The sequence below is a fragment of the Myotis davidii genome, unplaced genomic scaffold (genome assembly GCF_000327345.1).
Source record: "Myotis davidii unplaced genomic scaffold, ASM32734v1 scaffold81, whole genome shotgun sequence".
Lineage (NCBI taxonomy): Eukaryota > Metazoa > Chordata > Mammalia > Chiroptera > Vespertilionidae > Myotis > Myotis davidii.
In genome coordinates, this window is record NW_006291554.1 from 639,337 (window position 1) to 666,228 (window position 26,892).

At 51.7% G+C, this 26,892-nt stretch overlaps 1 protein-coding gene across 1 annotated transcript in view; it reads right to left on the reverse strand.

Annotated features, from left to right (window-relative positions):
* ITGA9 (integrin subunit alpha 9) overlaps positions 1 to 26,892 on the reverse strand; it is a 257,076-nt gene that overhangs the window by 182,200 nt on the left and 47,984 nt on the right. The window contains exons 11-14 of the mRNA XM_015564847.1: positions 26,331 to 26,421; positions 23,196 to 23,241; positions 18,513 to 18,667; positions 11,693 to 11,853 (exon numbers count right to left, since the gene is read on the reverse strand). Coding sequence (XP_015420333.1) covers positions 11,693 to 11,853; positions 18,513 to 18,667; positions 23,196 to 23,241; positions 26,331 to 26,421 — 453 coding nt within the window. The remainder of the gene's footprint in view (positions 1 to 11,692; positions 11,854 to 18,512; positions 18,668 to 23,195; positions 23,242 to 26,330; positions 26,422 to 26,892) is intronic.

The window sequence follows — 26,892 nt, forward strand, 5'->3', positions numbered from 1 at the left end:
GAGTGTGCACACCCTCAGCACCACGTTTATGGACCCCCGGGCTCCGGGGAGGCACTTCGGAAGCACGCTTCCTAATCTAGGCATGAAGGCAACCTTTCGAAGATGAACGGGTTTCTCGGAACCTCGGGTGGCAGAAGCTGTCCTTGGACTACGAGTTGGTTCAGGGAATGTGCATGCACGTATGAATTCACGCTCCGGCCCCTGCAGCAATCCCAATGTCCCCCAAGGGGACCAGGAGCTTTGACTCAAGACCAGCATTGCCTGATAGGGTAGCCACTACCCATGTGTGCCTAGGGAGCACATCAAATGTGGCTAAAAGACACGATCGAGCCCTAACCGGTTTGGCTCAGTGGATAGAGCGTCGGCCGGTGGACTGAAGGGTCCCAGGTTTGATTTCAGTCAGAGGCATGCACCTTGGTTGCAGGCACATCCCCAGTGAGGGGTGTGCAGGAGGCAGCTGATCGATCTCTCATCAATATTTCTCGTGTGCCTAGGGAGCACATCAAATGTGTCTAAAAGACACGATCGAGCCCTAACCCGTTTGGCTCAGTGGATAGAGCGTCGGCCAGTGGACTGAAAGGTCCCAGGTTTGATTTCAGTCAGAGGCATGTACCTTGGTTGCGGGGACATCCCCAGTGAGGGGTGTGCAGGAGGCAGCTGATCGATCTCTCATCAATATTTCTAACTCTCTATCCCTTTCCCTTCCTCTCTGTAAAACATCAATAAAATATATTTTTTTAAAAAGACATATCGAGTTCCAAAGACCTAGTGCAAAAAAGCACACAAATATCTCATTAATAATATGTATGTGGCTTACATGTTGAAATGATAATATTTTGCATATATTGGATTGAATAATATATCTTACTCAAATTAATGTTCCTGGTTTAACATTTTCAATGCAGCAACTACAAAATTTACGATTACGTCTGTGGCCTACGTTACGTTTCTATTGGACAGTGATGCTCTAAAGTTTCCACACAAGGACAACTCCTCTTCCTGGACAGAAGGAAGGGGTCACCACTACCCCGGGGCCTAGGCCTGGCTCCCCGCCAACTGAATCAACTTCCTGCTGCCAGGCATCCCAGAGAGCCACAGAGCTGACTACACACGGGGCAATTGCTCTGTGTGGTTTTTTAAAGATGCCACAGCCTTGAACCGTTTCCTGCAAGTGTTCAGGCCTCCCTTCATTCCTTCCAAGGCAGCTTCAGCACGTGGGACAGAGTGCCCATGCGACTCCACAAGGGCCTCCCTTCATTCCTTCCAAGGCAAATTCAGCAAACTGGGAAGGCACGTGGGACAGAGTGCCCATGCGACTCCACAATCACCATCTGGTGGGTTTGGGGTTTTAAACAAAAAATAAGCAACACCACAAAGGGCTAAAAAGAGTGGGGAGACACCTGCCTAGAAACTCCAGCCCAGTGGACGTAGGGAGGATTCTCACGTACGAGTTTGGGTATTTTCCAGCGTGCTGAGCTTAGCACTTTCTAAACAGGTCTCATTTTATCCGCACACTGATGCTATGGGGTAAATATCTGGACGTTGCCTTTTCCCTGGATTACATCTATACCCAAAGAGAGAGATGAGCCAGAAAGCAATCCCTTGTTTTTTAAATGACCCCAAAAATGGTTATGTTGTGCGCGTGTGTGAGTGCATGCGTGTGTGTTCCTATGGTCTCATCCACCAACATCTTTCCAGGATCAGAAACATTGGATCATTACCTCAGGAAACAAAAATCCCCTTTGAAGTTCAGTCCAGTAACTTTCCTCATCCTTCGAAGTGGACGGTGAGGGCGAAATGACACTGGAACCTCATCAGTCATTTGACTAGCATTTCGGCAGTCCTATTCCATATTAGGCATGGCCCAGGGTGACGGAACCAAATGTCGTCAGCTGTCTGCCCTAAAAGAGCTGATCATCCCATAGGAGAGACACAAAGCAAGTCCCAGAGTGTGAAAGGCTGGCTTGGTCCTCCCCAAACTCCTCTGTGGAAGTCCTAAGCCCCAGAACCTCAGAAGGGAACTGCACGTAAAGGCAGGGTCATTAGGAGGTAATTTATTTAAATTGGGTTCATCAGGGTGGGCCCCAATCCAATGTGAGGGGTGACCTTATAAGAAGAGAAGATGAGGACACAGACAAGCACACAGGGAAGACCACGGGAGGACGCAAGGGGCAAACAGCCATCTGCAGGCCAAGGAGAGGCCTCAGGAGAAACCAAACCTGCCGACACCTTGACCTTGGCCTTACAGCCTCCAGAACTGTGAGAACTAAATCTGTCGTTTAAGCCACCAGTGTGTGCAGTACTTTGCTATGATGGCCTGAGCTGACAGCCACCAAGGAACACAGTTGGGAACAGGTGGGAAGAAGGCCCAGAGCCCATGGGGTTGGGGCGGGGGGGCAGGGAACAGGGGGTGTGTGAAAGGAGGAAGCGGGGCGAGGAATCGGGGTCCCGGGCCACCATACTGGAGAGGGAGGTAAGGTGTGCACGGGTAAAGCTAGTGGGAAGGGAGCAACAAGAGCAAATGCAAGGAATCTGACGGCACGAGGCTGCCGACTGGCCAAGCCATGGCTTTCAGAACGGAGGCCAAGAGGCCAAGCGTTCCCTGGACGCAGGGGCTGTGTCCTGCTGTTCGCCATCTCCCCCAGGGACCAGCACAGTATCTGGCACATAGTGGGCGCTCAATAAGTGCAGTGGCACACATAATCTGCCATCTACACGGGAACGCTTTGAGAGTGAAAGGGTAACTAACTATTCATGGCTCTGCTGGGCCCACACGTGTAAACCAGGCCTGTCCCAGGCACGCCTGGACATGGGCCACTATATCAGTGATGCGTGTAGAAGCGAACGGAAAATAGAGAAGTGGGGGGTGCAAGGGGCAAACTGGAAACTGGCCAGGGCCCCAAATGCGGGTGTGAAACAACCTGAGCTTCTCAGAGGCAGGCCTTGGTCTTCCTTTCCCCGCACCCAGCAGAGCCTGGCACCCGCCATGTACACACAAGCTGGTGGGCAGCATGCATGAACCAGACTCCGAGCTCCTCAACCGAGGATTAAATGACTTTTTTTTTTTAATGGTTGAGGCCAAAGACCAAGGAAAAGACCAAAGAGGAGGAAAGAGAAACTCCACCCACTGCCCCTCCCTGGCCCGGGGTTCACAAACCCACACCTGAGCTTCCCTCTAGCCCAGCGGTTCTCAACCTGTGGGTCGTGACCCCTTTGGGGGTCGAACAACCCTTTCACAGGGTCGCCTAAGACCATCGGAAAACACATATATAATTACATATTGTTTTTGTGATTAATCACTATGCTTTAATTATGTTCAATTTGTAACAATGAAATTGGGGGTCACCACAACATGAGGAACTGTATTAAAGGGTCGCGGCATTAGGAAGGCTGAGAAATGTTGCTCTAGCCACAGGGCACATCAGATACGACACATGTGGCAGCAGCTGGGAGTACAGTTCTTGGACCGACATGGGAAACCTAGGACCAATTGGCTGAAGACAGACCTCCCAGAGCCAGGGCCTTCCGGTCCTCAGGCCCTCAGACCGACTTGTGAATGGTAATGACAGTGACCATCCTTTCTTGTGGGTGTGGTGTGAAGATTATGTAATCTGTTCCAGGAGGCAGAACTATTAAGTTGCCAAATGGGATTCAAACCCAAGTCTTTGCTGCTGATCAGCCGTGAGGCCTTGAGTACGGGAAAGGCTCACAGTCTGAGATTCATCAACTCTACAATGGGGTTTTATTTTACTCTATAGAAGTATATGTCATTACAATAAATATCATTTTATGTATAATAATAATGTCATCAGGTTCTTAGAATGACTAAATGTGCACAGAAAACCACATACTAAATGTTCAGTGAAAGGGCTATTATCACTGTTATGTTACTATGGATTTTCTTGTTATATGCACTGCCCTGATGCATTTATTTTATTTACTTTTAAATATGTTTTTATTGATTTTTAGAGTGAGAGGAAGGGAGAGGAAGAGAGAGATGGAGACATCGATGAGAGAGAAACATCACTGATCAGCTGCCTCCTACACACTCCCCATAGGGGATTGAGCCCGCAACCCAGGCATGTGCCCTGACCAGGTGACCTCTTGGTTCCTGGTTGACGCTCAACCACTGAGCTACACTGGCCAGACCCTAATCCTATATAATAAAAGGCTAATATGCAAATTGTCCCCTAGGGAATTTGACCGACCTGGAGTTCGACTACTCGCTATGACGTGTGCTGATCACCAGGGGGCGGCGTGGAAAGACAGAAGGCCCCAGCTGGCAGTAGGAAGACCCTGATTGCCAGCCAGGCCTAGGGACCCTACCCATGCACAAATTTCGTGCACTGGGCCTCTAGTGCTTTTATAAAAAGAAGCAGTTTTATATCACTCTCTTCACACAAAACTGCTAGGACACACATGGATCGTTTTTTCTCCTTTGCCCACCACTATTCCAGCTCTCATGACACAGGGCCAACCACCTGCAGACAGCTACTTGGAAGGGGGAGGGGGATCTCTTCCTTGTGCGGGCATCCCTAGCTGCCAGTGAGAGAACCCCTTCTACCATCCCACTCACTACAACCAGCAAACTCCCCATTCTTAAAATTAGAGGTCACCCAAGCAGGGGGTGGGGGAGGGGCTGCACTGATCAGCACTGGGCCAGTTTCAGTCTCAAGAGCTGAGGAGACTCCCGGGGTTCAAACAGTTCCCTTCACCAGGCCCCTCCCCTCCTCCACACAGCTCAACAATCAGCTCTTCATTACTCTTTGGAGTATAGAGGGTTGCTGAACAGAACCTCAACATGTATGAGGGATGAGAAATAGTGAAGTTGATCAATTTTTATTTTTATTTTTTTTAAATATATTTTTACTGATTTCAGAGAGGGAGAGAGAGATAGACACATCAATGATGTTCCATGATAGGAGCTGTTTTATTATTGCTGGGCCAGCTTCCAGAATTTTGCTAATAAAATGATGCTTTGGGGAAAAAAGAAAATGATGAGAGAGAATCATTGCTCAGTTGCCTCATGCACGCCCCTAACTGGGGACCGAGCCTGCAACCTGGGCATGTGCCCTGATGGGGAATCGAATGGTGACCTCCCGGTTCGTAGGTCGACACTCAACCACCAAACCACACCAGCCGGGCTTGATCGATTTTTTAAAAAAAAAATCTTTTTCATTATTTTAAATGGAAACTATTAAACCACCTAATAATTTCAGTCAAAATACAGAGTGCCCCTGAACCAAACGTGCAGACAGTAAAGCTACGGCCTGGTGGTGAAACTGACCCCACAGGCTTACTTTCCTATTCTTAGCCAACTGAAAAAGCCACAGGAAACAAGAAGAAAAGGACTCCGCTAATCAAAACATCTTGGTGTGTAAGGCATGACTTGAGTGATACGAGCAACTCAGGAACAAACACAACAGATACCATGGTTACGGTGCGGGGAGCTCCCTGTGGCTGGCGTGCAGGAGCCAACTGTTAAATTTTCAGAAGGTTTATGAGCCTGTGGTTAGACATGCCATTATTAAAGTTTCATTTACGATAAGTGAAATAAGTCAGGCGAAGAAAGACACTCTATGATCTCACGTATATGTGAAATCTAAAGAAGAAGAAGAAAAAAAGCAAAACCAAACTCATAAGCAGAACGAATTGAGGATTGCCAGAGGAGGGGACCGGGAAGATGGATAAAAGTGGTCAAAAGGTACAGTGACAAAGGCAGTCCTGGGGATGCCGTGTACACCATGGTGACGACAGTTAATAATACCGTGCTATAGATTTGAAAGCTGCTAAGAGAGTAGGTCTTAAAAGTTCTCATCGTAAGACACGGTGGCCAGTGTGATGCCCTGCCCTTTGCCACACCCGGATGACCATCTGCCCCCACAAGTGACAAAGCAGCTGTAGCAACTTGTTGACCCTGGAGTGGCTTTCCTTCTTTTTCGCATTCGTCCTTATTACCGGCTCCCTTCGCAGTGGCCGGCGTGTGGTTTTGCTCACCAAAGGTTTCTGCAGGCCTCTAGCTGGGCTGTCACTCATCCTCACAGCTGGGAATGATGCAACTGACCCCGCCCTGGGCCTGGCCTGGGCTGGTCCCTGCATAGACTCAGCCACTGTCCCCCTGGTTTCCTGGCTCCTAAGGAGGCTCCAGTTGGCCCGTGAGACCTAAGCACCTGACCTCACAAAGGGCTGGCTTTCTCGGGGGTCGTGCAGGACTCCGGGATGGAGCACAGCTAGCACCCAGGTCAATGCCTAAGGACCAGAGAGCGGTGCGGTGATGACAAGACACTCGTATGGACTCGTCAGCATCGGCCATGCATCCAAAACTCTCTGCTCCATCATTGCATGCCATCGCTTCCCAGCTGTAGGTCCACAGAGACCTGAGCAGGCCCCGCCCTGACCGGATGCTTCCCAAACGGGGCTCAGGGCGTGGTTTCCACGGCCCATGGGCACTGCTCTACAAAAGGGCTGCCATGTTTGAACATGATGCCCCTGGAGTCCTCTGACTGCACCAGGGAGAAAGTTCCAGAGCGGTGCCAGTGTGCGCTCCGTGCTTCCCAAGCATGCCATAACCTCCCCCCAACACGAGAGCAGGCTGCTTCTTCAGACACTTGGCAAACAATGAAATCCAGTTAGAGTTCAATGACGTTGTTGTGTCTTCGACGTATTTATTTTTACAGTTACTTTCTATTTTGGCATGCGATAATTGGTTTTCTGCTTACAGGGGGGTACAGCGTTTCTGTTTTAAATTACTTTATTTGAGGCTGGAAGTCAGCTGATTTAAAGAAGAAAAAATATGCCGGTTGTGGCTCAGTTGGTGGAGCACTGTCCCATGCAGCAGGAGGTCATGGTTCCACTTCCAGCTGGGGCACATGCCAGGGCTACAGGCTCGATCCCCAGTAGGGGGCGTGCAGGGGGCAGCTGATGGATGTTTCTCTCTCATTGATGTTTCTATCTCTGCCTCTCTCTTCCCCTCTCTGAAATCAGTACAAATCTATCAGAAACAAAAACACTGGGTCTCTGACGACTGAAGAGCCAGAGATGCCGGGGCGAGCCCCAGAACCAAGGCAGGAAGCACAGGGCACGTCCCAGGAGGAAAGGGCCAGTTCACCTGGACCAGAGCCCAGGGTGCATGTGATTCAGAGAGGCTAGGAAGGTAAACTGAGGCCACGTGGTAGAGAAAGCCTGGAGGCTGACGGGTGGTGTGTGGCCTGTTGACCATGGGGATTCACAAAGGTTTCCAGCCCCCTCACCAGAAGGGGCCTGTCCCCCACACGGGGCTGGTTTGGGGGGAGGAGAGGAGGAAAAGTGAGGCATGTGGGCTGTGAGGCAGAGAGGCCCGGGAAGCAACTGGCAGGCCTGGGCGCTGATGACCACAGGGAGGCCCTGAGAATGGAAACGGCAGCCCCAGGAGGTGGGGGCTCATCCCCAAATCCTGTATGTCCTGGAGGCCCCACCAGGGGCACAAACAGAACAAAACACAGGCCAAGCGGCGAGCCCAGAGGCAGGTGTAGCCCAGGCAGTCCTCTAGGATGGAGATCCTAATCACCATATAAGGAATAAAAACCAGGGAAAGGAGGAAGGGGGGGAAAAAGATTGGAACAGGCTTAAAGAAAAAAAGAAAAAAGGACCTAAAGATAGCCTAAACAAAACACGCCCGCCCGCCCGGCCTGCCTCACTGTCTGCCGGCCATATGGTGTGCGATAAGCCAGCGCTTTTATTTATCTTCCTCCGCTGTCTATTACACCCTCCGACAGGCTCCACTGTGACAACCAGCTCCCAGTCCTCGCTCCCGGAGGCAGCCAGGCGGTGATCCTCCCCCGAGCCTTGCTGCCTGTCTCGGCCCCACAAGCGCCCTGGCCTCCACAGCTGTTTCCCCACATCTGGAGGAACGACAAGCCAGGCCAGCTGGGCCACCCCGCAGACAGCCCGCCAGCTCATTAGCACTCACCCTCACTGGCTAACTTGGCCATGACCAGGGTCCTCTGCTAGGACCCAGACAATACTAGTAGATAGAAACACACACACACACACACACACACACACACACACTCTCTCACACACACATACACTCTCACACACACACTCACACACACACACACACACACACACACACACACCTCTCCTTGTGGCAAGAAGTTATCAGACACCTTGAGTGCTGCTTAATAAGGATGCTGCCTCGAACCATCAACGCCTGAGGGCTCATGCCTTTCTGATGTAGCCACCCACCTCCATCTCCCTGCATGAAAAAACGGTCAAGCAATAAACTATATCCGCATTTCGCCAGGTCCAAGTTCACTGCTGTTCCCTACCGTGACCCAGACAATCACAGGAAGGTCGACGCCAGCTCCGCACGCCTGAGCCCTAGCCTCAGCCTAGGACCACCTCTCACTCTCGCCTCTCCTCAGCCACGTTTGCACTGAACGGAGAAGTGCGACACGGGGGGTGGGAGGCGATGGGTAGGGTGCGCCTTCCAACAGGACGCCCAGTTAAATCTGAATTCAGATAAACAACAGATACATTTGATTAAAATTTAGCTTTTTTTTTTCGTTTTATTTCTCAATTACAGTTTACACTCAGTATTGTTTTGGAGGAGTCCCAAGGGTAGGGTTAGAGACAATCCCATCCTTTGCAAAGCGTTCCCCCTGGTATTGCCAGTACCCACCTTGGACTCTGCACAGTCGTTACAGTATCAGTAGTGACTTGATTCCCCGTGTTGTACTTGGCATCCTCGTAACTATTTCAACAAATATATTTTAATAGAGGTGTACCACATGCACTATTTGGGATGTACTTATGCTAAAAAAATTATTTGTTGTTTATCTGAAACGCAGCTTTAACCAGAAAACCCTATAGTCTTATTTGCTCAATCTGGCTGCCCTGGATGTCAGGGAGTGGGAGGAGGAAGGCCTCTGGCTGCCCTGCTCTTCCTCAGGGAACCCTGGGAGGCTGCCTCTGGCCCACACCTCGGGGTCGCTGTTCCCCGAGGGCACTCTGCAAAGGCCTGGCAAGCTCTGTGCGACCCTATCTCTCAGCCTAAGCAAGAAGCCCCAGAGCCCGGAAGGACAACATGTGAGGGAGACCCAGCAGGAGGAAGTCCCAGGGAAGATGCCCCGCCTCCAGGAAGATGCCCCGCCTCCAGGAAGTACAGAGAGACCAAGCACAAGTACCTAAGACCAGGCCATGTTAGAATGTGAGCCTGTGCTGAGCAGCCTCACACCCCCAAGCCAAAGTAAAGTAGCACCTAGAGGGGCAGGTGGCTGGTTGGCTTAACAGGAGCATGAACTATTTTATTTGTTTATTTTTATAAGAGAAAACTTATTTAGAAAGTCACGGAGGTAGGAGTGAGCGGGGGAAGATAGGGGCTCAGGGAACAAGTTGCAGAGGCAAAAGAAAGGGCCCTTAGAGCTTAGGAGAGAGAAGGGTATAGGTCACATGCCTTGGGGGAGGGGACGGATCCAGGCAAGGGTGTGCTCTGGGAGTGCCCAGTGCCAAGGAATGACCAGCCGCTGACCCACAGGCAGAGGCAGAGGGCACAGGAGGTGGAAGGACCCCTGTGACCCAGACCATGTGGTAAGTGAAATGAATGTGGGCTTTGGAGTCTCACAGAGCCAGTAGGTGTCCAATCAGATGAATACATTGACCGCTCTGTGTCTCAGTTTCAGCGTCTCTAAAATGGGCACGTTTACTTACCTTGAAAGCTGGTTGCAAGAATGAAACATTGCATGATGAATACACTTAAAGGACCCTGCATGGAGCCTGAACGCAGCAGGTGCTACGCTTCATTATCATTTGATTGAGCTATATGTAACTGCCAATATTCTAACAGTCTTCTTGACTTACAAAAATGGCAACTTCATGTAGTGTAACCTAATCTTATGAGCCAGCGCCTTTCTGACAACAGCAAAAATAGTCCACAGATTAAGGGTGAAGTGTCATTCTATTATTGCATTTGCCCAACCAAATGATCATGCTTACCTTCAGCTGCTGGGTCATCCATCCTGAGGGCTTTTAAGGGCGGGATGGACTGTTTTATAAAAGGCTTTCACCCGGTTTTGAGGGCAGTGGGTCTGGGCAGGTCCCAGCACGAGTCCTGGCAGGAGACGTAACCCAGCCCCAATGAAAGGCCTCTCAGGGGCACGGACTCATGGGCTCTGGGCCAGGCCAAGTGCCATGGATGTGTGCCCCATTTCTCTATATACAACCCAGAAACATCTAGAAGCAGCTGTTACTCTCCCACTCTGGCACTTAGGGCAATAATAGAATGACACTTCATCCCTAATCTGTGGACTATTTTTGCGATCGTCAGAAAGTCACTGGCTAATAATATTAGGTTAAACTACATGAAATTGCCATTTTTGTAAGTTAAGACTGTTAGAATATTGGCGATTACATATAGCCCAAACAAATGATAAGAGCATGTATTTTGTATTTTCTTAATGTAGTTCGGGATCTATAATAACTATCATACGTAGTTACATATTCAGTAAACACAAAATTATTGAGTTATTGCATCATTGAATGATACATAGCTTATACTTTGTCTTACTAGGTCTTACAGGTTTGAAAAATATTGGCAATACTTGTTATATGAATGCAGCTTTGCAGGCTCTTTCTAATTGGTAAGTAGAGAAATTGATTTTTTTTTGTTTGTATAGCTTTTTAAAGTTAATCTGAGCAGAAAATCATGCTCTGTAGTATGAAAAAAAGGGGTTAAAAATAGATACACATTAATAGTAATAAAATATATTTTTATTGATACCAGAGAGGAAGGGAGAAGGAGAGAGAGAGAAACATCAATGATGAGAAATCATTGATCGGCTACCTCCTGCATGCCCCCCCACCAGGGATTGAGCCCGGGCAACCCGGGGAATGTGTCCTTGACCGGAATGGAACCCAGGACCCTTCGTGAGACTCCAAAGCCCACATTCATTTCACCTCCCATGTGACCTGGATCACAGGGGTCCTCCCACCTCCTGTGCTCTCTGCCTGTGCGTCAGTGGCTTGTCATTCCTCAGCACTGGGCACAACCAAGATTCCCACCCTGCCATCGCCTGCCTCCGCAGGGCCCACTCTGTAGCTAATCAAAGGCTGGCCTCCTGAATTAGCAGCAAAGTGTATTTAACAAACAATTTCAAGAGGAGAAAAGCATTTGAGCATTTATTTAGAGTGAGAGGGGAAAGAAGCCAAAAGAATGCACTCCTAAAATAAACAGAAAGCAATCCGGGGAGAAAAACCTAGTCCCAGGGAGAAAAATCTAGTCCAACCAGTTTTAAAACGCCTTACCCATGACTCTGAGCTAACACGTAGTGGACCACTGAGCGGGCATCAGGTGCAGTGCGATCCAGCATCACTGCAGACCCAGAAGCATGTGCTTCTGTGACTCTCCTCTGAGATTACTGAGCCTCCTCAAGGGGAGAGGAAGAGAAACCTCCCAGAAGAACAAGTCAAAGACAGAGAGGGTGACCGCTCTCCTGGCCCACCCACCAGAACGCCCCTCGGGGACCGAGACTAGCACGATAACATAAATAAAGGGCTGTCAGGCTCAAACTTTCAAACAAGAATAAAGGAATGTTCTCCTGCTCGTGACGATGTTGGATGTCAGGGCACACTCAATGCACAATGAACGCAGCTTCCACAGTCCCACGTGCACACGTGCAGACCTCAAAGGCGGAGGAGACAAAGCAGGACTGACCTTCACGTGCGCCACGTAGTGATGACACGTCTCCTCCATGTGCGCCAGATGCAGCTTTTCCGAGACCTGGCCCACGGTCTCTCCCAGCAGCACAAAGTAGACCCGGGGCAGCTGGCTCTTTTCCTTTTTCGCCACATCCGCCGTCAGAATGTAATTCAGGCCTGCCAATGCATAAGGTCGAAATGTCAGGGAGGACAGACACACAGGGTCAAGCCAGCTCCACTCCTCCTCACAGGATCATGAGGGCATCTCAGACAGCTAACCCTCCGCTGCACGGGGGCCTGTTGCCTGGGCCTACAGCTCCTCGGGGAGAAGCATACAGCCAGGTGCTGGCAGAATCCAGAGACGTCCAGGGGCCCCGGCCTTCCTGCCCAGCCTCTGTGCATCACACTCCGTGGCTCCCCCCGATTTAAACCTCATGAACTATCAACTGAGCCACCAAGACCCGCGTCAACAATCCGCTGTGCTCAACGTGATCCGTGTCCTGCCAAGGGGACACCCTGTCGAACCCACAGACCAGCACTAGGAGCTGCTCAAAAGATCAGGCTGCCTGTAGTAGTGACTTCTACAAAGCAATGGGATCTATGCCCAACACAAGGGAGGAATTATCCACTCATTTCCGACTCACATGCTCTATAATCACTCCGTCCACTGGGTTGTGCACCACTGGGTACAGACCGTGTGCCAGGCACTGTGGGGTACAGGGGACACAATGGTGAACCATACAGACCAATCCCCCCGTCCTTACAGAACTGACACTCACGGAAACACACAGAGTCTGAAGCTTTCTTCCCAGGCAGCCACATGCGGTAATCACACATTGTAGCGTGCCTTGACCGCCGTGGGGCATGTATGAGGTGCCCTCCTGCAGAGCCAAACTCATCACTTACACCTCTGTGTGTAACGCCAGCTGGTAGAGCCTGCTATGACACAATCTGGGACTTCTTTAAAAAATGGTCACAATAAAGAATGCACATTGGATGAACCCAAAAGGTTCGTTCCACCTCTGTTATTTGAATCTGTTAGAAAATATAGGACAATGTGTTTTAGTAGGTAAATACGGCACTAGTATCAACGGGCCTATTTCACTGCTCATCTGCACCAAAGAACCCCGATTCAGAGGTCACCCCCTTTGTACCCCTTCATTTTTAGCTGCTTTGTGGGATATGACATTTGTAAAGTGAGAGAAAAGGAACTTTCTGTCCATAAGTGACCATACGAGACTGCTGAGCAATGGGGAACCCTGCCCCGGCCCTACCCCCACCCCCCAGCCTCTTGGAAGCTGGGCTCTGGCATCCTCACGCCCACGGGCACTGACGCTGGGAGACCAGGCACCCGGATGGCTCCAGCTCTGAATCCCATCACAGGGCTCAGCCACCGGGGAAGGCATGGAACAGGAGAGAGAGAGAGAGAGTGACCTGGGCTGGCACTCTGCAGCTGCCACCAGGCATGTTTTTGATGCATTTAATGGTTTCCCTGGGCCTCTGCCATCTCAGGCGTCTTGCCAGGCCAAGCTGGCGGATTCCTGGGCAGCAAGGGCCAGTCTGCCCCAACTTGTTTCTTGCAGCCAACAGCTGATGTCCACGGCCAGGCTGGGTCCCCAGGAGCGACCTGGGACCTAGATCATCCCGGAGACACTATTGAGAGGAAAAGAATGCCTGTGGGAAAGTACTTCAGCAGACAACACACAGGAGCCTGTGCAACAGCGACACCCCGACTCCCTTGCCAACAACAGCGGAAAATGGAGTGCATGCATAGAACGTCAAGTGTTCAGGGCAATCCTAGGGACCATCTAGTCCAAACCCTCATTTTTCAGATGAGGAGCTGAGGCCTCAAAAGCGAACAAGACTTGCTCCAGGCCAGGGAGCCATGCAGCTCAGGGCGGGATCTAGACCTCCCTAGTCTGCCATGCGGGCTACTCCTCCCATCCGGGTTCTTGGTGCATTTCTTATACGGCTGACAAAAAACACACCTCGCCTTTTTGAGCGCACAGCCAAACAAGCGCAAAGATCTAGAACTGAACTCCGGCCAATTTCCTTTTTACTGGTCACCACTAATCTCAGCAACAGTCACACAGTAAGAAAGGACAAGTGTAAGTGAAATGAGTGTCCTAGTCCTGTTTAGCAAGATTGGAGCTAGAGGTGGGTGTCGTCGATGGAAGAGGAGCCGGAGGCCTTGGCAAACCACCACTGTGGTGGTGGCAGCTGCTAACCAGGGCCCCTGGGCAGCTCCCTCCCTGGCCGTCCTCCCAGGTGACAGTGCTGCGGTGACCCTCCCTCAGGAAGGATGACCATGCAGAGAACACAAGTTTGACCCATCTTGCCAGCAGCGAGCTGGCTGAGCTCGGAGAAAACCTGGGCGGAAATGAACACAGGAAAACAGAGCGGATCATAGCAGGGCCCCACCCACATCCTCTTGGCTTTTCTCGCGTCTCCGCTGTCCAGCCTGCCTTGGCCCTGCCAGCACCTGCACCCCCTTTCCCAAGGGCTTTCTGGTGCAGGACAGGCCGGGGGCACCCCAGGGCTCCAGTGCCCAGAGCAGCCCTCAGGACGGCATGACCCAGCTCCCTCGTCCCTTGGGAGGGGCGCTCCACCCTCCCTCCCAGGGTTCCCCACAGAATTCACCTCCAGCTCACGGTGGTGACGTGCTCAGCCACACACCTTCTGTGTGGCAGCTGTAACGATGGCTTGTGTGTCCACTTGACTGGGCCACAGTTACCCAGATACTTGGTCAAAGACCAATCGGGATGCCACCACAAAGGTGTTTTATTTTTTTAGATGAGATTAACATTTAAATTAGTACAAAGCGAATAAAGCAGATTACCCTCCATAACGTGGTGGGCCTCACCTACTCAGCCCAAGACCTAAAGCAAAAGAAGACGAAAGTTCCCCCGAAAAAGAAGGCATTCCGCTTCCAGAGCCACACACCCTCGTGTTCTGTTTCTCCGGGGAACCCCGACGGGCGCCACTGCCTTCTCTTCCTGTCTCACTGTCCCCCTTCCCTACTGGTGCTTCCTGGGGTCCCCCTCCTGCATCAGCCACGTGCCCCCGAGTCCCTGACTCCAGGCCCTGCTTCTGGGAAGATCCGAATTAAAACGGGGCAAGTCAGGAAAAGGGAATGAGCTCATCTTTCAACACGTGCCAGGCACTGTGCTGGGCACCTGACAAAGACCAACTTCAGTCCCCAGGGCCCCATCTCACTGCAGAATCGCGGACGCCATCCACTCCTCTTGCGACTCAAGGTACGGGAGAAGCCGCTCAGAGACTGGGCCGAGGACCACAGCTACGCCTGCTCGAGGCGGCACGTGGGCACGGCGGCACGTTCACCGGCCAGACTCTTCTCAAATGCTGCAGCATACGGTCACAGACAGGCCCAATCCTCCCACTCCCTGAGCACGAGCATTCTGGAAGCTTTTCATCTTTAAGGATCACCTACTTAGTGCTTCTCCTCGATTTACAATTTCCTTTGACGTTTTAAATTACGCAAACAGAAGTTCCCTTCGTATCAAACTCTCTCTCCTAGAAGGAAGCGGCCCCCCAGGAGACGTAACGATGGAAACACAGCCTGAGGGAGGAGGTCTCGGAGCTGCCAGGGCGGCAGGAAGAAGTGTAGCCCATGCTGAAGCCCTGAGCGTGGCTGGTAGTTTTCAACGGCACCCACCCCACGTGTGTCTGAAAGGGAGCCCCTGAGAAGGGGAGGAGATGTTGCGGAAGCAGCCAATCAGCCCGCTCGGTGAGGGCGCTGGGCCATGGGGGAGGGTGCCCCGCTGCCGGCAGCCCAGCCAGCCGCCCCCCAGAGGGTGCTGGTTCTGATTAGGACCCTCCCCAACAGCACCTCTCACGTCTGCATGTTTGCCTCCTGGCAGCTTGTGTCCATGCCATGTCCAATGATGTCATGTTGATGGAAAAGCTGATCAGCCCCAAGGACCGCTTCCAGCCGCCTCCTGCCCCTGCCCCCAGCTGGCTCCCCAGGGCCCCCCTGGACCAGGAGGGGGCCAGCTGTCTCGCATCAGCCCTGGCTCTGGTCTCTTCCAGCAAGTTGACTCCTTCCCTTATTCCGTCAAAATGTGATTTCAGCGGTGAAATTCAACCCATGCATTCTCCTCCCAGTTACTCTGAGGTCCCCTTAGAGCAAGCATGTCAAACTCAAAGACTAACACAGGCCCAATAAACGAGGCATGTGGCCCGTGGGCTGCGAGTTCGACATGCTTGCCTTAGAGTCTCCTGGGAGAGGAAGGGAAAGATTTCTGCTTCCACAGAATGAGTGGTGATTGTCACACCAGGTTATCCCATTCCTCATCTCACACGGATTTGCCTCATTAGCCCATCCCAATGCTCCTGGAGAAACTGGAAGGAGCTAAGACAAATGCACCCCAAAAGCTAAGGGTGAGGGATCAAGTCTCCCAGTTTCAACCCTATTTTTCTGCATTGGCTTGGATGACCTGGGGGCCCAGCTGCTGGTCTGGAGGGAGGGCAGGCACCCCTGAGTGCTCCTGGCTTTGCCAGGCTGACTGAGAGCCATGGAAGCACAGGTCGCAGAATCAGAGCACAAAACACAACCACTTAGGGCTCATCCCGCCCTGGTTTTGCTCTAAGGACTCAGGTCAGAGGCCAGAATGGTTGGCTCCTTCTTGGCCTCCAGAGGCTGACAGGCAGGTGGAGGCTGCAGCGTGGCCAGCAGGGGTCAGGGACAGAGTCCTCGGGGGCAACGCATTCACCACCTTACTTATGGCATCCAGGAGCACCCGAGGAGCCACAACCACTCCCCAAATCAAGAAAAAAGTGATTCATGAGACTTGGGGTGAGCAGACCTCTTGCTCGATGCAATACATCATAAACCCGTTCCTGAGGCTGTTGGAGTTCAGCGCTGTGTCTGCACCCCAACACTGAGCCAAGGGGCTGCCACTAAAGGGGCTCAGACACACCCAGAGGCAGCAGCATCGGCTGTTTCTGTCTGGATCATCTGCCTCTCCCAGCCCTCGATCGCAAGCTCCATGAGGACAGGACTTTGCCTGGCCTCTTCCCCGCTTTGCGCCCAGGACCCAGCATTTTTCAGAGCTTAATAAGGATCTGCTGATGGACTGACCCAGCAGGCGCTTCAGTAACTCCCTGGGACTGGACCCCCACTGGGCTGGTTTTGGGAGCTGTCCTCTCTCAGCTCCAAACCTGTCCTTCTCACTCTGCGCTGCCGGGGATGGGGCTCAGCAAACCCATGTCCTCTCTGCCAGGCGCCCTCTGTGTGGCTCTGCCAAGATGGAGCGCTGGGGGACAGGGGCTGCAAGGCTGGAGGAGGGAGAAGGGGCACGCTCGGTCCTGCCTGCTTTCCATTCCCACCAGCTTAACCCTGCATCCGTTTTTCACAGCAGCTGGCTCCAACAGCGGTTTATTCAAGTTTCAGTTTCTCCCCCACAGCCAGCCTCCCTGCACCCCCTCAGACACACCATCAGCGCCAGCTAGCAGCCTCTCCTCCAAGCTTTAGCAGGGGCTCTTTTCCCAGCTTCTAGATCTCCGAGAGTGGTCCCCCCAAGTGTAACCTTTTCCTTGGGTTCCCCTAGGTGACTAGAGGTGCTCAGAGCTAAGCCACCTGGAGGCTTGCTGGGCCCCACCCTCAGAGGGTCTCATTCAGTTACAATTTGCATTTCTAATAGGATCCCAGGTGCTGTGGCTGCACCTGGTCTGGGGACACCATCTGGTGCAGACCTAGCAGGGTGGCTACTTCCTGCAGTTACTGCCGGGTCCTCTGTGACCTGCTGGACCAACCCCCAATGTCACACTCCCTTCGTGAAAATAACTGCTGTGGTTTCTGTCTTCCTGACTGGACCCTCCCCTGCGGAGCCAGGGCAGGCACACCCCTACAGCGACCCTCTAGAGTCCCCACAGTATGGCCAGAAGCCACAGCAGCCCCCGGGGCATGAGTAACCAGCTGGCCCTGAGCACTCCCGTGGCCACTGGGAGCCGTGGTTTCCATTGCTAACGCGGAAAGGGAAGAGGCGAGTGGAGTCCCTTCCCTGCGGTCCCCTCCCTGTGCACATGTGTGAGCTCCACCAGAGACAAGGCAGCAACACCAACTGCGGTGGCTCCCAAACCCACCCCCCCCCCCCCGGGGGCCTGCGGCCGAAGGTGGCGGCAGGTTGGTACCACTGAAGACACCACTCCGACCACTGTCCCGGAGGCCTAGCTCCCCACGGTGCCTCTTTATCGCACAACCCAGGCTGCACTGCCCACAGGCAGCCCTTCGCTGACACTCTCAGCCCTGGATATGCGGGCTCCTGTGCTAGGCCTTCGTGGCCAAAACCACCACCACCACCACCACCACCACCACCACAGCTCCTCCGCAGCCACCAGCAACGAGAATGGGGAAGGCTCATCATCGGAGGCCTGGGTGTGGCACTGAGCCGGCCTGCAGCACTGTCTGCTGGTCTAGGAGGAGGGCGGAGAATGCCCGGGGCCTGGACATCCCCCCACCCCGCCTCCATCTGAAAACCCGACCTTCCCGACGGTGCAGAGCCAGGGGGCTGCCTTCTATGCCCAACTCCAGAACCCCCACCCGAAGCTGGACTCACACAGCCACCTGACACGCCTCCTTCCACCTCCATCTGACATCTCCTCCATTTCCACAATGGCTGCCCATCACCCTTCTCCACCTGTCCGTAATGCCGCTGCCCGCGCGTTTCAGGGCAGATTTCTGCATGTCTCCCTCTACCGGGAAGATGGAGCTACGGTTCATTTTCCTGAACATCTGTGGCCTGCTGCCTGCAAAACCAGGCGGGAGGCACAGCCAGCGGGAACTCAGAAACATCCCTGACTCGGTGGCTCATTACCGATTTCACCGGGCACGTGCCTGCCGCGGAAGCGAAAGCAGGCGGTGACATTCAGGCAGTTCACGGGCTGCTGTCCGTCACGACACTGGGGCGCCGTGATGTTGATGGAGACGGGGAGGAAGATGGAGACGTCCACCGTGATGACCGGTCTTGCCCTGCGGGTCAAGAGAGGAAGGTGACTCAGTCGTGGGGACAAGCAGCTGCCAGAACCAGACAAGAACTAAACAGACGGGACAAATCCCAGGCCTTCAGCCCAAGAGACAAGGGCCCGGATGCGCTGCCGGTACTTTTCTCTGGTTCTTCAGCTTACTTCCTAATAAATGAACGGTTAGCGTCCCAACAACAAAGGCAGGTTGGTTGTGAACAAAACACACCCGGATGAAGCCATAAACGGGCCACCGGATGTTAAAATGCCACCAATGAGGTTCCGAGTTCCATTTCATTAGGAAGAAATGAGTATATCTGAGGAGTTGGCCAGCCGATGGCAATCAGGACCCCCGGAGCCTCCACCGCCATTAGAAGCACGAACTGCGAAGTTCCAGGCCCGACCGGTGGGCCAGACCTCCCCTTTCAGTGACTCCCATCAATCCACTAAGTATTTTTTTCCGAAAGACCTTGACTAAAGGCGCCCCAGCTGCTAACAGCAAAGCACTTCGGAGCTGATGGAACCAACCCGCCTGGCCTCAGGGAAACCCCATAAACATCCCCTCCCCCCAGTGCTTGATGGATGGGCACCCCTGTTGTGGCTCCCCAGAGCGGATCAGCCCATTGTGCTCTCCCGGCAAACATCTGCTCAGGGGCCGGTCACCTAAGCTGTGGCCTGACCTTCTCCTCCCCGCCAGGCCTCACAAAGAGACCTCTCCACCTCCAGGGGACCCTGGCCTCCATGCCCTGGGCTGACATAACAAGATTAAGGGGCATTCGCGGCCCGAGAACAATGACCTTCCTTGTGCACAGTGACCCCTCCAAGAGTGCCCAGGGGGACAAGACAGATGGGAACAAGGACCAACACCAGCTCTAAGGGAAGGAAGCCTGGAAGGAAACCTCAGAGAAGGGAGGGAGCCGGGGACACGCGGCACAGATGGGGCCAGGGGATTTCACTGCAGCCACCGTTGCCAGGAGACGGGGGCCGAGAGCAACAGTGTGACAAGGACAAGGGAACTGTGGGGCTCCCGGGGCAAACCCAGCTGCAGGACTAACGGAAGGCAGGCAACAGCACTGCCCGAGAGAAATCCAGTATCCTGGCCTTCCAATGTTCTTCTGGGCTCATCCTTAGAGAATGCTATAAACAGCTTCTCCTGGTCACAGTGTCTGTACGGATGCCCGTGGTCACTCGCTACAGCCCCCCTGGCCCTTCACGGCCAGCTCAGGGGATCCCCTCCCTTCCTTAGCAACCCTAGCAGTCAATGCCCACCCCTGCTGTGATCTCTGTGTTCACATACTAATGAAGGCCGCTGTCTATTTCTGAACCTGCCCCACCGGCCTGCAGGCCCCCCAATGGCTGGGATCCTGGCGAATTCACTCCGATGGACTCAGGACAGTAACTGTCCAAAAGCCCTTGATAAATGGCTGCAAACTGTACTCCATTATTTCAAAAGGGATTAAAAGCCCAGGAAAAGAACAGGAAAGCCCAAAGTTCCACAAAACAGACAGAGGTCCCCGGGAGAGCAGGTCTGCACCCTGGGGGAGCCCTTCCCTGCCCAGACTGTGAACTTGGTGCTCTGGTCCCAAGCCTGACTCTGCCTGTATGCGAGACTGATGGCCGCTCTTTCAGACTCTCATCTGTTCGGCAAGGTAGTAGTACAGACCCGTGGGGTTCTCATGAGAACTCCGTGAATTAGTGCCTGTGAAATGCTTAGAACGGGGCCTAGTCTCATCGTATATGTCCTAGTCATCATAGAAAAGAAGAGCCAGCGCCCTGCCAGCATGGCTCAGTGATTGAGCGTCAACCTATGAACCAGGAGGTCACAGTGTGATTCCCAGTCAGGGCACATGCCCAGATTGTGGGCTGGATCCCAGTGTGGGGAGTGCAGGAGGCAGCTGATCAATGATTCTCTCTCATCACTGATGTTTCTCTCTCTCTCTCTCTCATCTGAAATCAATAAAAATATATTTTTTTAAAAAAGAACGAGATAATCTGCTGCTGACTTCCTTCTGCCAACTGAGCTAAACAAATGTGAGCGCTGCAAGGAATCGGAAATAGAGGAAGCAATCACTTGATAGCCTTATTTTGAAACATACCTCCAATCACTCTACACTTAGACTTCCACAACCCAGGGCTCATAGAACATCACAGAAAATACCCCAAGAAACGAAAAGATACTGGTTGCTGAAGGTAAATTTGCAATGAAAATTATAAACTACATGAAGGAACACCATGGAGGAGTGAGTACATTTAGCAGATGTGAGAACTGGCATCCAAAGAATAACAGAAGCAGTTTAAAGAACAATAGTATGTTTGCTTAATGTTATTAAGAAATTAATAGATCATAAGGAAAGATTAACTGACATGATGGAAAGAATGAAAAGATAATGTGTATCTGAGCTCCAGAGGAAGGACTAAAGAGAATGGGAGAAGCAATAATTGAAAAAATAATGGGTTCACATTTTCTGAAATAAATGAAAGGTACACATCTTCTGATTTTTAGTAAAGAAAAAAAAAAAGGAAAGAAAGAAAATAAAAGCCAGCCCCTCCCATCATCCCAGGGGCCACCTGGGACATCTGGTTCCTCCTCTCACGGCAGAGATTTGCAGAAGGCGAGGTGAATAGGAAACAGAAGTCAGCGGGCCAGACAAAATGATGAAAGTTGTTCAAACAGAATCCTTTGAAATGACCCGCGAGGACCTTCCCGGGCACATCTCCCTCCAACATCAGTTCCCTCCAACCTTTGTGTTCCAACTCCAAGTATTGTTTTTGGACCAGGCAGAGCCCAGAAATCTTTCATGGGCCTCTCTGATCACTTCCTTTGCCTCAATGGCATCATACCAGCCGCCTATCGTCCCGCCACAGGACCTGGCCTCCCCAGCTAATGGGAGAGAACAAACTTCCTGAGGGCAGAGCTGGCCCTGCCCGCACTCCTGTGGGCGGGAGGCTGGGCTGCCCGGGGCCAGCCTCAGAGATGAAAGCAGAGGGGCACCTCAGGACATCCATGCACATGTTCCCAAGATTTTATTTTGGGGGAAGCTGGTGGCTGTAATTCTTTCCGAGGGCTGGCAGTCGAAGCTCACGTCCAGGTGAGGAACGAAGCCAGGCAGGGTGCCCTGGGCTTTCTCGGGGTCAGTGCTGCTGGGGGGGTGGGGGGCAGAGATGGGTGGACAGAAAGAGCCTGAACGGGTGGGGAAGACGCTAGCTTGCCAAACCTGCCCCAAAGCCATCCATCTCTACATAGGAGACAGGGGACCAAGAAGCAGACTCAGAGGGGGGCAGATGTAACCTAATTTATGTCCGAATTGCTCGCATTTATTGAGCACTGAGATTAGGCCCCGTTCTAAGCGTTTCGCGGGCACTAATTCCAGGAGTTCTCATGAGAACCCCAGGGGTCGGTACTACCACCTTGCTGAACAGATGAGAATCTGAAAGAGAGGTCAGCAGACTCACAGGCAGAGTCTGGCTTGGGGCCCCGAGCACCAGGCCCCCGAGTTCACACTCTCAGACTCAGGGGGATTCTGCCTCTTCAACGTATTTGGGGTTCCCCGGGCGTTAACTGTACCCTCAGAAGCTGAAGGCACTGCTGCATGAGAGGGACCTGGGGTGAGGAACCACATGGCCCCTGGGACCCCTTCCAGCTCTGAGATCCTACTTGCCTATTTTAGAACGTTCTGCCATCGGGTTATTAACAAAACCTACGAGTTGGCTCCCACTCCAAAGTGTAATTCTGCCTCCTCTGACTCATGCAGACAGAAATGCTTGGAGATGGTTCACGGGTGGGATGGCGGCCCACGGGCCTCTGGAGGGGAGATGCAGGCTGCCTGGGCCCCAGCGCACGTCCCTCAGCTCCACTGCTACCAGGGAATGATGCGCTGTCCCTTGGGCAGAAGGCTCCTGGTCCCTGGGGGTGGGGAATGACCAAGGCGAGGAAGGGAGGATGCAGGGCAGGGTGAGAGGTGAAGACATGGGACAGGACAGCACTTCCCGGGCCCCTGAGTGTCACGGCACCCACAGGAACGATCGTATGAGCACAGCATCTGAACAAAAGGGGAAAAGGGCCGTTCATGGCTAAAAGCAAAACCCTATGGCCCAGGATGCCGCAGACTCTACCTAGGAGCTCCAAGGACGCTCTCTCTCACACCTGTGAGCCACTGCAGGCCCACCAGCTGGAAACCTGCAACAGAGAACAGGAAAGGTAGCACTGGCCCTGGCCGGCGCGCTCGGTTGGTTAGAGCATCCTCCCAATACACCAAGGTTGCAGGTTCGATCCCCGGTCGGGGCTCATACAAGAATCAACCCATGAAGGCAAAAATAAGTGGAACGACAAACTAATGCTTCTCTCACTCTCAAATCAATAAACTAAAATATTTTTTAAAAGAAAGGGAGCATTCCCACGGACTAAGCACCTCCGGCCGACAAGGAGCAGGACAGAGGGAATTGCTGGCTAAGGTGAATAACTCCCCGAAGTCCCCCCCACCAATCCCACCCCTCACCCACAAAGAATGTAATCTGAAAAGCAAGAGGGAACATCTCACCTTAGGAGAACCACGCTGTCGGACATGAAGGCTCCAATAGTTACATCTGAAAGCCAGAAACGTGCAGATTTAGAAACTTGCTGAGGCCTATCCCCTCTGCCCCAAGGCTCTCTACAGCAATGGGGCCTGGCCTCGAGGTCGGGCCGCTGATGGCCAGCCTCTGGGCCCCAGAAAGGTCCTGTCAGAGTCAGAGCCACCTGGCCCCTACGGCAGCCAATCACCAGGTGTGGCCGTCCAGCCTGTGGAATGTGGCTGGTCCGCACCGAGATGTGTTGTGAGTGTAAAATCCAGATGGATTTCAAAGACCTCGTTCAAAAGAACAGCCACCTCCTTAATTTCCATATTGACTATAGGTTAAAATGATAGTACACTGGATATACTGGGCCAAATAAAATGTTACTGAAATTAAATTCCACCTGTCCTTTTATGTGGCTACTAGAATATTCTAAACTACATATATGGGTCACATTACGTTTCTTTTGGGCATCCATGAATGAAAGAGAGGGCTACCTGGAATTACATGATCTTGGAGAAAACCCCAAGTTCTGGGGAACATGTGACTCATTTCCACTGCCCCTCTCACTCTCTGCCACCCCAGCGTCGCTCAGCACCCTTGTCTGAGCAACGGAGACAATTATCCTACGTCTTCTCCAAAAGCCAGTAACATTTTCAGAAAATACGCATTCAATATTTGTCAAACATAATAGTAAATGTGTTCGATGTACTATTTATGAAGTACTTAAATATGTATCAAATATACGAAATTAGATATTGAATTCAGAAAATACTTGGTAAACGACACACCAAAACACAAGTGTGAGCTGGCAGTGGTTATTCTAAATAACTTTAATTTAGGAAGCATTCCCTCGCCCAACAGCTCTCTGCCTTTCTTCCCATCTCATATAAGCCCTCAGCCCTGGGGTTCCCATTACTCCTCGCAGAAACCAGCATCCGAGTCCAAGAGCCTGAAGCCCTACGTCTATCCAACACCCTCACCGGGGGGGAAAACAAAGAGCAAATCCACGAACTGTGTTGCTGCTGAAATGTTTGCGGTTGGGTACACTTGCTCGTTTTGTTATGTTTGTTATGCAACCGTCTTTTTAAATTGATTGAATATCTGAAAATAAAAGACCCCGATCCATTGGCCGTTTCTTTTATGAAAAATGCAAGACAGAGTCAGATTCCTCGTGAAGTATTACCACACCTGCTCAGCACGCATATAGAGAAGCAGGCTAGGTCCTCGCCCACCACCGTGTGGTCCCTGCCAGTCCCCTCAGTTCTCTGAGGCTCAGTATCCTTGACTGTAAAGTGGGGGGGGGAGGACACCCCCATCTCCACCTACCTACGGGGGTTATTATAAGATGCCCATGGCATGTGGAAGCATTTTGCATATATTAAAGCACTAAAACGTCGTAAGGCATTATTTAGGGATGGCCACAAATTGCCAGGGACAAGAACTGCTCTCTCAAACTGAAAAAGGCCCACGAGGATCTACAGGGACAGCAACGTCCACACTGCCCCTCTCCTATCCCCACTCCTCCTGGCTCTGTACCGTTGCGAGGGATGCGCAAAACCCTGGAAGAAACGACAGAACTCGGGGCCCTCCTACAGGACTTCAGGACTTCTCCCAGGTCCTCCTGAAGCGCTCTCGGTGGAAAGAAACATCTTCTCTAGATAGATAGCAGGATGACCTACAGTTTCAGGGAAATTTTTTCTGAATTCCACGATGGTTCTGGATTTTTAAAATACTGATCTCTGTTTCCTTACCTCATCCCACTCCATCCCCTTCAAATACCTGAATCAGGTATCACTTGGGACTGGGGTTGGAAAATCCTACATTTTTATTCAATTTGCTTCAACCACCGCGAGGCATTGACTCTGAAGACGGGCCAGCCAGCCGGCCTGAACGGGGAAGGTCTGCTTTGTTCGTCAACGGTTTTCTTTTTGATCAAATCTATCAATAATTTTCATGCAGGGGGAGGGATGGTACTCAGTCCCTCTTCCCCTCTCGAGAGTAAGAAAATTCTGACTATGATTAAATAATATCAAGGAAGCCCTGGCCGGTGTCACTCAGTGCTTGAGTGTCATCCCGTGTACCAAAAGGTCACTTGTTCAATTCCCGGTCAGGGCACCTACCCAGGTTGCGGATCTGATCCCAGATTGGGGTGAGAGCAGGAGGCAACTGATCAATGTTTCTCTCTGACACCAATGTTTCTCCCTCTCCTCTCTCTCATCCTTCATCTCTCCCTAAAATCAATAAAAACATATTTTAAAAATAATATCAAGGAAAACAAGGTTTTACTATTTATCATTTTTAATGTAGATGTGTGTGTTTTTTTTTTCTTCATGAGAACTGGCAGCCACAGAATTCACGGTAAAATCCACCCACCTACTGCTTCCACTCTTCAGAGTAGGTCATTTAAAAACCCAAAAAATGCCTTGTGGACGTGGCTCAGTGGTTGAGCATTGACCTGTGAACCAGGGGGTCATGGTTCAATTCCAGTCAGGGTACATGCCCACGTGTGGACTCGACCACTCGGGGTCGTGCAAGAGGCAGCCATTCAATGATTCTCTGTCATCATTGATATTTCTATCTCTCTCTCCCTTTCCCTTCCTCTCTGAAATCAATAATAATAAATTTTAAAACAAGGAAAGAGAGGCTAAATTGGTTCTCTCTCTCTCTCTCTCTCTCTCTCTCTCTCTCTCTCTCCCTTCCTCTCTGAAATCAATAAAAAACATATTTTAAAAAATTAAAAACCCAAAAGAGATTCCCACATTTCCACCTTAAAATCAAACACCAGGCCAAACACCCGCTGCTAAGGGTGTGAATTTTCCTAATCCGACCCCGTGCATTTTTCCTTAATGTATCTCAGTGGCTCTCAACCTTCCCACTGCCGCGATCCTTTAATACAGTTCCTCATGTTGTGGTGACCCCCAATTTCATTGTTACAAATTGAACATAATTAAAGCATAGTGATTAATCACAAAAACAATGTGTAATTATATATGTGTTTTCTGAGGGTCTTAGGCGACCCCTGTGAAAGGGTCGTTCAACCCCCAACCAAAGGGGTCGCGACCCACAGGTTGAGAACCACAGGTGTACCTCATCTGCCTTAAGGGAAGTAAGTCGCTTACCGGGATAGCCGTTCCCATCCATGTCGATGCCTCCTGACATGGACTGCCCGAACATCCGCAGGACTGGGCTGATCTTCCGCCCGGACAGTTTCTGAAACAGACAACAGGGAAACTGAGTCGCCGGAAAAAAGCACAGTCCCGGATAAGCCCCGTGACTGTTTCAGCCCAGCTTCTGAGGACACCTGGACTTGACTTTGTTGAAAGACAAGCTTAACAAAAAGGAGCCCTGATTTGATCAGGAAGTCTTTGGCAGGCAGCTAAAGACCACACACTCCTTTACTACTCCTTGCCTTCGCCAGATGCCGTGATTCACATTTGTTTCTAAGTTCGGGGCTAACGAAAGAGCTACCCCGCCCAGTGTGTTGATGTTTTGACATGTTCAGTGAAGTGTGAAGTGGATAATGTGTGGCTGCCCTTTCTAATGAAGGTCCTGTGTTGTGTTTACATGAGGAGAGCTGGCTGAAATTCTAAGAACATACTTTCCCTTATATCACCCTTCCTAAACATGTAACTAACCATGTTACACTCCTCCCCTAAGCAGTACACGTTGGAGTCTTTCCCT